The sequence below is a fragment of the Callorhinus ursinus genome, unplaced genomic scaffold (genome assembly GCF_003265705.2).
Source record: "Callorhinus ursinus isolate GAN/ISIS: 27379988/994484 unplaced genomic scaffold, GSC_fseal_2.0 scaffold2, whole genome shotgun sequence".
Classification (NCBI taxonomy): Eukaryota; Metazoa; Chordata; class Mammalia; order Carnivora; family Otariidae; genus Callorhinus; species Callorhinus ursinus.
The window spans coordinates 54,841,613-54,856,201 of NW_027397064.1; the positions used below are offsets into that span (position 1 = coordinate 54,841,613).

General features: G+C 33.0%; 1 protein-coding gene across 4 annotated transcripts in view; it reads left to right on the forward strand.

Annotated features, from left to right (window-relative positions):
• LNPK (lunapark, ER junction formation factor) overlaps positions 1 to 14,589 on the forward strand; it is a 75,780-nt gene that overhangs the window by 25,960 nt on the left and 35,231 nt on the right. For 3 of the 4 annotated variants that reach the window (XM_025849801.2, XM_073882121.1, XM_025849811.2), the window contains 2 exons: positions 1,620 to 1,678; positions 9,291 to 9,331. In XM_025849801.2, the coding sequence (XP_025705586.1) occupies positions 1,620 to 1,678; positions 9,291 to 9,331 (100 nt within the window). The remainder of the gene's footprint in view (positions 1 to 1,619; positions 1,679 to 9,290; positions 9,332 to 14,589) is intronic. The other variant, XM_073882122.1, reaches the window with a different exon arrangement.

Sequence of the window (14,589 nt, forward strand, 5' to 3'; positions counted from 1 at the left end):
GCTCTGAATTTATCTGTGAAGTCCATCTGGTCCAGTGTGTCATTCAAAGCCCTTGTTTCCTTGTTGATCTTCTGCTTAGCTGATCTGTCCATTGCTGTGAGTGGGGAGTTCAAGTCCCCTACTATTATTGTATTGTTATCAATGAGCTTAATTTTATTTTTAATTGGTTTATATATTTAGCTGCTCCCAAGTTAGGGGCATAAATATTAATAATTGTTAGATCTTCTTGTTGGATAGCCCCTTTTATTATAATGTAATAAATATAAGCATCTCTAATTAAAGTCTTTGGCTTAAAATATAGTTTGTGTGATATAGGATGGCTACTCCAGCTTTCTTTTGATGTCCATTAGCTTGATAAATGGTTCTCTAACCTCCCACTTTCAATCTGGAAGTGTCTGGGTCTAAAATAAGTCTCTTGTAAGCAGTATATTAATGGTTCTTGTTTTTTTTATCCATTCTCATACCCTATGTCTTTTGATTGGAGCATTGAGTCCATTTACATCAGAGTAATTATTGAAGGATATGAATTTAGTGCCATTGTATTACCTGTAAAATCACCATTCTTATGGATTGTCTCTGTTCCTTTCTGGTCTTTGTTACTTTTGGGCTCTCTCTCTGCGCAAAGGACCTCCTTTAATATTTCTTGCAGGACTGGTTTAGTGTTCACAAATTCCTTTAGTTGTTGTTTGTCCTGGAAACTCTATCGGAGAGAGAGAATCTTAAGCAGGCTCTATACCCAGTGCAGAGCTGACCCAGGGCTTGATCACTGGATGGCCCTGAAATCATAACATGAGCCAAAATCAAGAGTTGGATGCTTAATCAACTGAGCCACCCAGGCACCCCTACAGTATTGCTTTTATAAAATTATGAATAATGTTTGTATGCATTCTGCCATGTTCTTTGGAGAAAGAGGTATTTTGCTATATTTACATTGAATTTAAGAGATTATCTTGACAAATTTGTGATTAGGATCATTCTTTGACTTACTTTTAATATCATTTGATGTTTTACTGATGTAAGGCCCAAAGAATTCTCATAAAAATCTTTGAAAGATGGTGTTTAGCTAAGTTTACTTATCAAGTACTTATTTGAAGGTAAGCTTTTTTTCTTCTAGATAGCTCATTTTATTTAGTAGAGAAGATCCTTTGGATGTTAAGTAATAGGGAAGTAGTAATAACTTACATTTGTACAATGTGCTGGATTTGGGGTAAAATGTGATTTTGCCTGAGTACATGGGAATAGACAGATTTTTGGAGTTGATGCTTACTTAGTAAGAAGGGATTCTATAATTTGTTTTTTGGGGGGGGAGTTTCATAGACCCCTTACAGAATGATGAACACAGTGGTCTCTCAGAGAAATACACTTACGCACACAAAGGCAATTTCATAATTCTGGGGTACCCTAAGAAGGTCTGTGGATTTTAGATTGAGAACTCTTTTGAAAGCAGATGTAGACCTCTGATGTCTTTGAAAGAAAGAGTACTTCCTGGTTTTCAAAATATAAAGGGAAGCACTGTACTGAACTCTAACTGGAAATGTATATTTGTTTTCATTTTATAAGGCTTCTAATTCACTTACCCTAATGATGGGTTTTGTTTCTCAATTTTGCTTCCTCTGTAGCATCTGGAGCATAAGAACAGTGCTTATTTTCTTCTTTTCCAAGAGAACAGAAAGAAATAGTAAGTTTAATTTCTAAGTTTTTATAAATACATTTTAAAAAACACCTTCTTATAGTGCATTGGTTTGTAACTGAATGTAACTGAAATGGTGTATTGAAATGACAGTCTTGTAAATATTGAAGGGTTGTTTACTGTCAAGCATTTTGAATAATCAAGAAGATTCTCTTTTTCATTTGTGTTATTTTTGTCTTGTTCATTTAGAATTTTTACACAAAAAATTCATTTCATTAATTCATCTCTTACATTGAGAGGAAGTATTTGTTAATCTTTATACAAAACTTACATTATTATAGAGCAGAATATAGTTGGACATCTTTTGATTTATTCTATTAATTGTACCTTTCTCTTTAACCTCACAGCTCCTAGGCTTTTGTTTTTATGGAAATATGCAAATTATGATAATAATTCCTTCTGTATTCTGTGTCTATAGATTTTAAAGTTTTTCAGGTCTTAAAAGTGTGAGTTATAATTAAATAAAGATATATAAATTTCATTTAAATGTACTTTATTGTGACTTCTTTCTTGTTTTAACTTTTCATTGTGGAAAATTTCACATACAAAATTACATATACAAAAGTAGGGTGAATAGTATAAGTCCTCATATACCTATCACACAACGTAAACAGTCATCAACTCATGCTTAGTCTTGTTTAATTTTTAACCCCACCTACTTATCTACCTACTGTATTATTTTGAAATATATCCCAGTTATATCTATCCATGACAGGCTTTTTAAAAAAATGCATTATACAATACATTATCATTAATATAATGTAATACATTATCATATCTGAAAAAGAATTCTTAATATCATAAAATATTAAATATATTTTGTTTGATTCAAGATCCAAATAAGGTTCATACAGATATATGACTTTCAAACTTCCCCCCCTGAGTTATGACTTCTCTTCTACCTGGTTTAGGCTCACTGGACTAGCCCAATGACCATTCCTTGCAGATACCCTTGATTCCTTTGCCCCTCTTTTCCATCCTACTTGTCTGGCAAAAACTGTACCTTCTTTAAATACTATTATATGCTTATCTGTGACTGGCAAAACTCTATCCTGGTTAAAAACTTTTATAAGCTTAATCTATCTCTGCATCAGAAAAGCTAAATTTATTAGAGGAAAATCATACAGCATAGTGACCAGACTTATTTTTTATTTTGTTAAAAAGATTATATATTTTTTATTTATTTGAGAGAGAGTGCATGAGTTGGGGGGGGGATGGAGGAGCAGAGGGAGAAGGAGAAGCAGACTCCCTGCTGAGCAGGGAGCCTGATGTGGGGCTGGATTCCAGGATCATGACCTGAGCCAAAGGCAGATGCTTAACTGACTGAGCCACCCAGTGCCCCTGGGTGGGCACTTATTTTAAATCTATGATTGTAAATACATGTACTGCTGCACAGTCCTATTTCATAGTTCCCTAGAAAATTTGCTTTTTTCTCTTTGAGAGTATTTTTTTGAGATTGTATTTCTCTTCAAATAACTAATACTTGCCTTCCTGCAAATAAACAAAAACCAAACCAAAATAAAACCAACCAACCAATCAAATAAAAATTCAAAATTCACAGACAAGCAAAATCGCACAAAAATCTACCTGGCCACTCTCATGTGATAGTCTTACTTTATGGAGAAAATAGATATAAACAGATGAGAGCTACCTCCACCACGAAATATATCAAGTTAGCTCCATCTGTTGCTCAGTATGTTGTCATCCTTCAATGGTAGTCTGGAAAACTGGCCTTGATTCTATCTATGGCTAAGCCCTCCATTTATGCTTTGGATTCTGGATATTCTGGCCATCTCAAGAACTTTGTTCTTGCAGTTATCTCTTCCTGCAGTTATCCTCTTTTGTATTAACTATTTCTATTGGATTGTCTCTGTTGGTGTATAATCTCGCTTCCATATAATCAACTAAGGGGGAGAAACCCTATCCTGACTTCATATTCCCTTTAATCTACCATGCATTTCTCTCTCCCCTTCAGAGTCCAATCATCTCTACCTCCACAGTTATTTCAGATCTGAACTTCTAACCTGCTTTACTACAACTACTGTTCTAATTCAGGTGATCATCATCTCCTACTTGTACTAGGAGTGGCTTCCTAACTAGTCTATTTTTAAGGTATAAATTAATTGTGTCTTTTCTGCTTCAAATTCTCTAATGGCTTCCCACGGGAGCCAGAGTAAATCTGAATTCTTTTAGCCTACTTTCTGGCGTATGCCCATTCGCTAACTTCATCTCTCTCTACTCTTCTTTTTTCACTTTTGCTCCAGCCACACTGGCTGTCTTTTTGTCCTACAGATAAGTTTTAATTCTCTGAACCTCGGTTTCCTAATTTGTAAAGTGGAAACATGTATTATCATCATCATAAATGTGAAATATTTGTTTAGGAAGGATTATTATGAGTATCAAGTGAAACTATATACCAAAGTATATAAAAACTGCAAAGTGTTAATATACATGTGGGCTGATGGTAGTGATTTTTCTTTTTTTAAATAATTTTTTATTGTTATGTTAATCGCCATACATTACATCATTAGTTTTTGATGTAGTGTTCCATGATTCATTGTTTGTGCATAACACCCAGTGCTCCACACAGAATGTGCCCTCTTTAATACCCATCACCAGGCTAACCCATCCCCCCAACCCCCCCTCCCCTCGAGAACCCTCAGTTTGTTTTTCAGAGTCCATCATCTCTCATGGTTTGTCTCCCCCTCTGACTTACTCCCCTTCATTCTTCCCCTCCTGCTATCTTTTCTGTTCCTTATTATTTTTTATTTTTCTTGTCTTTTTAATTTTTCTTGTCTTATTTAATGGGTTAGGACTCAGTATAATAGTGAGTTGAAGTGGGAGTAGCAGATTCCTTGTTTAGTTCCTGATTCTCAGTGGAAAAGCTTTTAACGTTTATCATTAAGTATGATGTTTGCTGTGGTTTTAAAAAATATTGATAACTTACTATCATATTAAGGAAATTAAGCTTATGGTGTTGTTTCCAGTGATATTTTGTAATATGGTAGATGCCAGGAGGACAGGAAGAAGTTTAAAGCAAATACGCTCTCTGGCCTCATGGAATTAACAAAATAGTAGAAAATATAAGAGTGCTTGGATATAATATAATATATATATAACATATATATATTAATATTCTCTTTTGTAGTGTATAGGATATATAATATAATATAAGAGTGCTTGGAAACACCTTTCTAAGGAAATTAAATGTATGAATATTTTAACTTACAAATAGGCACACCAGAACATGGTTATTATATCATGGAACTCTACATCAAAAACTAATGATGTAATATATGGTGATTAACATAACATAATAAAATAAAATTAAAAAAATAAAGGGATTGCTTTAAAAATTTATTTCAGGGATCCTTTTATTTAAAAAAATTTACTAATTCATTTGAATAGGTATTACGTGTACATTTAAAATAGACTTCAGAAAAGATTATCTTACAGTCCTACATAAATTTCTTTTTTAGCATAAAGGCAGGTGTACTATATATGTTTAAGCCTGAAGCTATTGATTGTGTCCTTGCTTTTTGTTCTCTATTTATTTCCTTTGTTTTATACCTTGGACCTAGTATAGATTAAGGGTTGGCAAACTATAGCCTGTGGGCCAAGTCCTGCCCACCACCCTGTACAGGTCATTGATTTAAGAATGATTTTTAGGGGCGCCTGGGTGGCTCAGTTGGTTAAGCATCTGCCTTTCAAGGTCCTGGGATCGAGTCCCGCATCAGGCTCCCTTCTCAGGGAGCCTGCTTCTCCCTTGGCTACTCCCCCTGCTTGTGCTCTCTTTCTCTCTGTCAAATAAATAAATAAATAAAAATCTTAAAAAAAATGATTTTTACATTTTTAAATCATTGGAAAATTCAAAAGAATATTTTTTGATATTATATTTATTGAATTTGAAATTCAATTTTTTGTTTTTATTGGAGCAAAACACTGCCCATTCATTTAAATGTTGTCCGTAGCTGCTTTCATCCTAGAGTGGCAGAGTTAAGTAGTTGTGACAAACTGTATGTAGTGCTCTCAACACTTCAGACTGTTGGAGGATGTACAACAGATCACACTGACAAAATTATAACTTGACATTTCATGTGCCATATATATTGTGACAATTTTAGTTTTTTTTTAAATTACCAGTGCATACTCAACATGTAAAAACAACAAAAGAAGAAAAGGTTGGACTTTGAATGTTGCATTTTTGGGCACAGTGGACTGTGGATTATTTTGTTATCAAAACACAAAGCATTGTATTTATTATTCAGTGACATTATAGCTGTGCTAAAAGAATACAAATATACATTGACATTACCATAGTAAGTACTCATGACATTCCCAACTCACAGAAAAGCAATGGTCAGAAAAATTAGAGCATTTAAAATGGAATATCTCATCATAGCTGAATTTCTTCATAAAAATAAAAAGTGAAAACGGAGCTTCAACCAAACAAGTTTCTGAGTGGCTTATTAATGAAGCAGGGAAAGTCATTTATTTACCGATGGTGAATTAATTAAATTGTGTTCATTGCAGCAGCTGAAAAAATGTGTTCAGAGAAGGTATACTTGCTTAATTAGTAAGTAGCCTTTTGGCAAGAACAATTGCTTGAAGAACTGAGAATATTGGAAGCAAAATAGTCAATTTAAAAACATGGCAAATGACTTAAAGTGATCTTCCTTGGCTCTGATATAGCTCAGTTGTAGTTTATTTGAGGAATCAATACTGACCTTGAAGTTATTGAATTAACTTCTATGTAAAGTCTGTGTAAAACAACTCCAGGACAGAATATTTTCAAAGTTGAAAAAATGCCAATTCAGTACAACCTGAAGTGGAATCTGCTAAGATGTATTATAAATATTGGTGGTAAAATATTTCCAAAGAAGATATACAGATGGCCAACAGACACATGAAAAGATGCTCAACATCACCAATCATCAGGGAAGTGCAAATCAAAACTACAATGAGCTATCACCTCACACCTGTTAGAGAGGCTAAAATCAAAAAAGATAAGAAACAAGTTTTGGTGAGGATATGGGGAAAAAGGAACCCTTGTGCACTGTTGGGAATGTAAATTGGTACAGCCACTGTGGAGAATAGTTTGGAGGTTTCTCAAAAAATTAAAAATAGAAATACCATATGATCCAGTAATTCAACTATTGGGTATTTACCCGGAAAAAAATGAAAACACCAACTCAAAAAGATATATGCACCCCTAAGTTTATTACAGCACTATTTACAGTAACCACAGAAGTAACTGAAGTGTCCATCAATAGACAAATGGATAAGGAAAATGTGGTGTGTAGGTAAATATATACATATACAATGGAATATTAGCCATAAAAAAGGATGAGACTGTGCCGTTTGAGAAAACATGGACTTAGAGGGTATTATGGTAAGTGAAATAAGTCAGACTGAGAAAGACAAATAACATATAATTCTACTCATAAATGGAATCTAAAAAAAATGAATAAACAAACAAAAGGCAGAATCAGGCCTGTAAATACAGAGAATAAACTGATGATTGCTAGAGGAGAAGGGGGGTGGGCGATTGAGCAAAATGGGTGAAGGGGAGAGGGAGATATAGGCCTTGAGTTATGGAGTGAGTAGGTCATGGGAATAAAAGGCACAGCATAAAGAATACAGTCAGTGATACTGTAATAGTGGTGTAATGGGATAGATGGCCGCTACATTTGTGAACATAGCATAATGTATAAACTTGTCAAATCACTAAGTTGTATACCTGAAACTAATGTAGCATTGTGTGTCAACTATACTAAAAAATGTGGGAAGCAGAAAAATGCTTATTTGGATTAATTTACAAACTTGTGAAACTGTAAGCGTTTAAATTTTGTGGTTATCCATTGTGTTATGTGACAGTAGGTACTTTGCTGAGCATATTTGAACTGACCAGGTGTTATTAAATTAGTGTCAATGCGGAACTTCATTTACTCTCATGAACTTGACTATTGTCAGTTATGTGAACTTTAATCAGAAATAGAAACTATCATAACCTGCCCAGTCCCACAGCAGTTTGATGGCTCAGCAGTGGTAAAGTTTTATCGTGATATTTTGAGCTCAGGGCCTAGAGTGTAATATTTCTGCCTGAAAAGAATCACCTTCAACCACTGTGATCGAATGCTGACTGGCTTTGGAAAATTAGCTTTTGCTGCAGAGTTGATAGTGGTCCTTAACGAATTCAACCTAAGATTGCAAGACAAACAGTCCTTATGTGCAAAACCTATACTGCTATGAAGTCATTTAGAAAACAAATACCATTGTAATGACACAAAGTCATTTTTAAAAAAGACTGCGAAAAGCTAAAACAAGAAGCAAGATCTCCATTCCCCCAGAAATTTGCAGCAAGTACATGATCCGAGCTCAAACGATAGTTCCAGCAGTGTTTTTCACACTTGATCTTAGCCAAAAGAGAAGCAATCCAGCAGTGATTTTCAGACTTCAAGAAGTGCCAAGGAAATTTCCATATTTCAAAATCCATTTAACTGTACAATTGAGGGGCTTCCACTTATCTTCAGTTGGAAGTGATTAACGTGCAACATAATGATAAGAAAAGGCAAATATCAACAGAAGAATTAAAGAATTCTATAAATGCCTTCCAAACAATGACTACTCAATTAAAATCATGTGCTTGAGGATTGATTTCAGTATTTAGCAGTACCTATATGTGTGAAAAAACATTTTCAAAAATCAGATGTGTAAAATCCTATGACAGATCAACATCGACATATTAATATTTGCAGTCAGTTTTGATGATAGGGAACATTAACTTTGAACCTCATTTAAGTGAAATGTTATCTACTTACCCAAAAGAAAATAATTCTATTCTTTTCAGTGATAGATCTATGTTACAAAAAATTGAGCTCAATTATTATTGCATTTGAATTTTGTCAATAAAGACTTGTGGAAATTTGTTTACTCTTTTGCTTTAAAAGTACTGATTTGATTTTGTACTGATTTGATTTTGCCTTTTGGCCCATAATGCCGAAAATATTTACTGTCCGGCCCTTTATAGAAAAAGTTTGCTGAATTCTGGATTAAGGGATAAATATTTGGTTGGTCTTCTGTAACTATAGATGACTATTCTCTTTAAATAGATGTTAGCAGACTTTTTTTTCCCCTTTAGTAGTAAGTCGGCTAACACATTAAAAACTAAAATATTTTGAAAAATTATAGTACAATCTTTGTATAAGTTTGTATTTGGATTTTTAACATAAATAATATACTTTGCTTTGGGTATTCAGGTGTTTGCTACTCTAGAAGTTTAATGAAGAAATAATTTTATCTATAAATTTAAAAATTAATAATTACTTATTCTATTTGATAAAATGTTTTGGTCTTTTTAAATTTGGAAGTTTTATTCTATATAAAGTCAATTTTTCCCTATTTAGCTTTGTAATATGTAGGCAACAATATGGAATACATATGTATAAAGATTGAGATAATTTTTATCTGTACACATCAGTGAGAAATTCTAAGATAAGAAAGTTTTCTTATGGTTGCTTAACATATATTATTTGGCATATTTAAGGTATCTAAGTATCTTAATATCTGATTTAGCTTTGATTTAAATCTTGTTTTCTAGATGAAGCACTGGATGATTTAAAATCCCAGAAGAAAAAAATAGTAAGTTAACTTACTTAAAATTAATTTATATAAAACAAATACGTAAGAACTGAATGCAGTGTTTATCTGTTATACGTTATGACCATCCAAGTAACAAGTATGCTTTTAGATAGCATTTTAATGATGAAGCTAAATTATGAATATTTTTGCTAGTTAATAATGATTGACAGGAAAAGTAGTTATGTGGACTGTTTTTGAATCTGAGAATCTTTGCAGTTGGAAGCTGAGAAGCAAGTAAATGAATCATTGGAGGATTAAATGAGGCAGAGGGGTAAAAAGGTGGGTATCCAGATTGATTATTAGGGTTTAAAAAAGGATCATCTATCTACATATGTCACTTCTCAGGTTTTCTAGACACAGTAAGGCTAGGTAAGGCTAGGAGAGAGGGAATCAAGAAGATTGGTTGTAAAAGTCAAATTTAACGTGAAAAGGCTGAAGGAAGGGGGAAAGAAAGAATTTTTTTCTTTCATTTTCTATCAGTAACTCTGATCACATGGGTATCTTGTGGGGCCAGATAGATGCGTCCTTCAGATGTTTGGAAAGGGGGCCAAGCATAAGAGAAGAAGAGCCCTAGATATTTAGAGGGTGTTATCATACTCTCTAATAAGTGAATTGAACTTGTGTTTGACTTGAATTTATATATGCTTTTTTATATAATTATTTTTGAAGTATGAAAATGATAATTTTCATAACAATGGCTTGTTATATAGAAACTTATTTAATGAAATTTAATCAGATGCATATGATCAGTGTATTTTAGTGTAACATGTAATAAGTAACAATTATGTATGAAACTAATAAAAATTATGAAGGTTAAGATTAATGTAAAAATTGTTCTGTGAGGGCGCCTGGCTGCCTTGGTTGGTAGAGCATGCAACTCTTGATCTTGGGGTTATGAGTTCAACCCCCACATTGGGCCTAGAGCTTAAAAAAAATTGTTTTGTGAATTGGTAATAAAAGACACTGGTCTTGAGGGTTTAAGTGCTTGAAAAATAAAGGAACTTTAATTCTGAGAGGATTTCCTCTTTCTTTGAGCTTCTTCAGTGTTCTGTGAGTTATTTATCAACATTGCATTGACATTTTTAATGGTCCTGAAACATAGAAATATTCCCTTATTTCTTATTATATTTCTTGCATTCCATGCATTATGTAACAGCCAGAAATTCAAAGTGAGGAAATACTGATGGTTCTCAGTAATATAGAAGTTGTGATGTGATTGGCTTGGTTTGCTGATGTGATAAAAAGAAGAGCTGATAGAGGTGATCGGAGCCAAGCCCCACTTGTACCACAATGGAGAAATTTTTATTAAAGTAGAAAATAGAAGGAGGAAGACAAAGAAAAAAGAAGAAAATTAAAAAAAAATTTAAGTGAAGAGAAGCTGACCCAGTTTCAGTGCTATCACATGACCAGAAAGCAGAATCTTGGAGAACATGTGATTGGGCAAAAACTTAATAAGTAACGGATCCGACTTGGAACTCTGTGAAAAGACAAGCCAAGCTATTTACTTCTTTAATAGCCCTTGAAGGAATCACAACATAAAGCTGCTTCATCTAGGCCTCACAGTTGGAAAATTCAGTTCAGGGTCAACAGTTGTCTATATCTAAATGGTTCAAGAGGCGTCAATATTACAGAATAGTTTAGTGTGTCATATATCTTGCAGTATGATTAAAGAAAAATAAGTTGGCTGCTCCAGCTCATTTTATTAATTAGGGAACACAATTTGCATTGACTTGACTGTTGTTGGTTATGACTGTTGCTACTAGAAACTAGTCCCTGGCCTTTATTACTCAAGCTCTTAATAGAGCTGCTTTGTTTGAGTTGCTTTATACTTTGTTTAGAACAATAGGTGTTAAGGGTGACCGTTAGTGAGTATGGTGCTTGCTGATCATTGTGCTGGTAATGAGAGGAAAAAGAAGGGGTACTACTTTTGAACAAAAGCTGAATGTAATCAAATTGATCTTGTTCATGGATATTTAAGTTTAAACTCTACATTTTTTAGCTTTAAAAATATTTTTATTATTGAAATGCCTGTAGGAAAATAATTGTCAGTCTAAAATTACCCAACTCCTATCCCTCCTCTTTCAATAACAAGATGAACACAAATTACATTTACTACTTGACATTTATTAAAGGTGGTTTCCTTAGGGATGCATCTCTTTATTCTGAATAGATTTGTAATATAATTTGTAATTTGTATAAGTGTTATTTGTAAGAATGAACATGAATTATTAATTGATTAAAAAGTTAAATTAGGAAAATTAGTATCTTGACAGTGTTTTAAATCAAGAACTTAATGTATTTATTTATTAAAATAAAACTAAGAATCTTTATCTAAAAAACTCCCAAGTTTAGATGTGTACATTTTGCTACTCAAAAAAAGTTCAGCTTTTTAAAAAAAATTAGTTTATTAGGTAATCCCTTTGCATCCATGAGCGTTCCATCAAAACAGTTCAAAATCAAGATCCATCAAAACACGAGTCGAAATTTAAGTGGGTTCATGAAAATGCTGTACTTTTCCAAGAATAGTATTTCTGTGTTTTTTTTTTTTAAGATTTTTTTTATTTATTTCAGAGAGCGCGTGCTAGTGCACAAGGGGCATGGGGGGTGGGAGATGAGCAGGGCGGAGGGAGAGGAGAGGGAAGGGAAGGGAGAGAATCTCTAGCAGGCTCCAGAGGCGGGGCTGGGTCTCATGACCTTGAAATCATGACCTGAGTGGAAACCAAGAGTCGACCTACTGAGCTCAGCTGACTGAGGTACCCAGGTGCCCCTTAAGAATAGTATTTGTATGTGGTAATTCCTTTCTGGCATTTCTCAGGAATTTATGTTTTTCTGAATCCTGAGAAAAATCAGTTGAGAAATTAGGAACATGGGAGGAAGTGTTATAATTCTCCGAGTATTATAGCCTAACAATAAACTACAAATGTTACTGGTTCAAAGGAATCCACTAATGCCAGTTGAAAGAAAGAGCAAGAAATACTGACATGCTGAGCTATAGGTTAATATGGGTATTTGTGGGAACAGGACAGGAGCATGCAGTAGAGAAGTCTTACAATCTGATTAATCAGTCAGTCTTGCTTTTGTGGCCATATTATGTTTTATGGGCCCCGTCTCTTGTTAATGGTGAGTTATTCTTGCAAATAATAATAAGCTTATACACATGGTATATTTTATGTACAGTCCTGTGAATGACATCCCATGAAATAAATTTTAGAAGCAAAAGAAGTCCTTAAATTAGCAAGTTCAGCATGTAATTCTGACTTCACTAGACTAGAAGTTTCAAATGTTTTTTTTTGTTACCCAATTTTTATGTTACCCAATAATGTTTGCTGCCATTTTCCAGTATTTGAATATTCACTGTAGGATACAGATCTTTGTAAATACTTTAACAGAAGAACTACAGAGAGAAAAGATGTGACTATTATTTTGGAATACTCCTATGTGAAATCAGAAAATGATGTAAAATCTAACTAGTAAAAACAATATTGATTTCAGCAGTATAACCAAAATCAGGGTAAGCAGACAGTATTTTCATCATTGTGAAAAAGATGAGTTTAAATAATGCTACATGTACCCTAACACTTTGAGTTGAAGATGCTTTGGGGCATACCCCTAATAGTTTGACCAGTCAATATGTAACAAAAGAAATTTTTCTACATCTAGAATATCTGCCACAAAGCAAAGATCAAGAATATTGGATAGAGCAATTGATGTTTTGTGTGTTTTAAAATTTTATTTCAAGAATGATAATTTAAATATTAAATATTTGCAGGATTACCTTTTAAAATTAAAAATTTTTTTCTGACATTTGTATTAATGTTCCCTTCTTTTAATGTTATCTATGATAAAATGTCTATATCAAGTAGAAATAATTTTTACATGTTATTGAAATATATAATCTTGTCAAAATATTGATTCATAATAAACTGTTTATTATTTTCTTTTTTAAATTAAAAGCCCTGAAACTTTTGGTATAATGTATCACAGAAGAACAATTCACTCATCTTTATATTATTCATTACTATTTAAAATTAAAAAAAAATATTATGAAAAACACAAAACAACTTATACTTTAGGGAATTCTGAGAATCTAGTATTTCCTTCCTGAATCCTGGGATGGATATGTTGGGTATTTGGAAACACTGCTGTTTTCCGACCCATTCTGAATAATTGGGTTATCACTAAAGATTATGTGTTATTGTGTTAGGTACTGTTATAGGCTCTTTCTCTTATATTATTATATTTAAAGTGCCTAACAGTGCTATGAAGAAAATATTAGTGTATCTGCTTTACAGAAAGAGAAACCAAGGGCAGTGGAATTGCTCAAAGTCTTTCTAGGTAATTAAGAATAGAGATGTGCTTTGAACCCAGATTTTTTCTGGCTTCAGAGTTTAAAATTTATGTTTTTTACACTGGTCAGAATGTCTCTATTTAAAGAAGTTATTCACTTAAAATCTTGTATGGATACATGTGTTAATTAAGCTATTTGAAAAATTTTTGTTAGAAGTGCTAAAGAAAAGGGGAATAGATTTACATCTTTTAGTGCTTTAAAAAATGACTTTATTGAAGATACTTTACATAAACATAGACATAAACATGAATACTTGCTGAATGATGTACCAAGTGTTGCAATCATTTGATGAAATTGCATTTTGGTTTTGAGTTTTCTGTGTTGTTTTAAAAATCACAGTGTTATCTAATCTTTTTAAGCCTAGCAGTCATCTTCGTCTAGAACTGTGCTGTCCACATCAGTGGCCAAAAGCCCCATGTATCTTTTAAATTTACATTGTTTAAAAGGGAATAAAACTACAATTCCATCCCTCAGTTGCACAAGCAACATTTGTCACATACGGCTTAGTGGTTACTGTATTGTGAAGATATAAACCATTTCTATCATTACATAAAGTTCTTTTGCAACAACATTGGTCTAAAACATCAAAAATTAATTTGTAGAGATCAGGGATTTAGTTCATTGATATTCCATGTAGATTCCATGTACACTATGTAGATTTAGGGATATATGCTATATCCTTTTTCTATCTTGATTCCCAGTTTTTCTCAACTCTAAAGTGATACTGCAAACATTTCCTTTACATCAGAACATTAAACTTGCTTGTTTTGAGAATTTATCATAATTTTGAAATAATTAGGAAAATGTTTTAGTTTTACTAAACCAAGGTTAAATCATTCATCTAAGCACTTAGCTTCTTAAATGTTGAATTGAGTCTTTAATGAGGAATCCATTAACTACTATTGGGTAG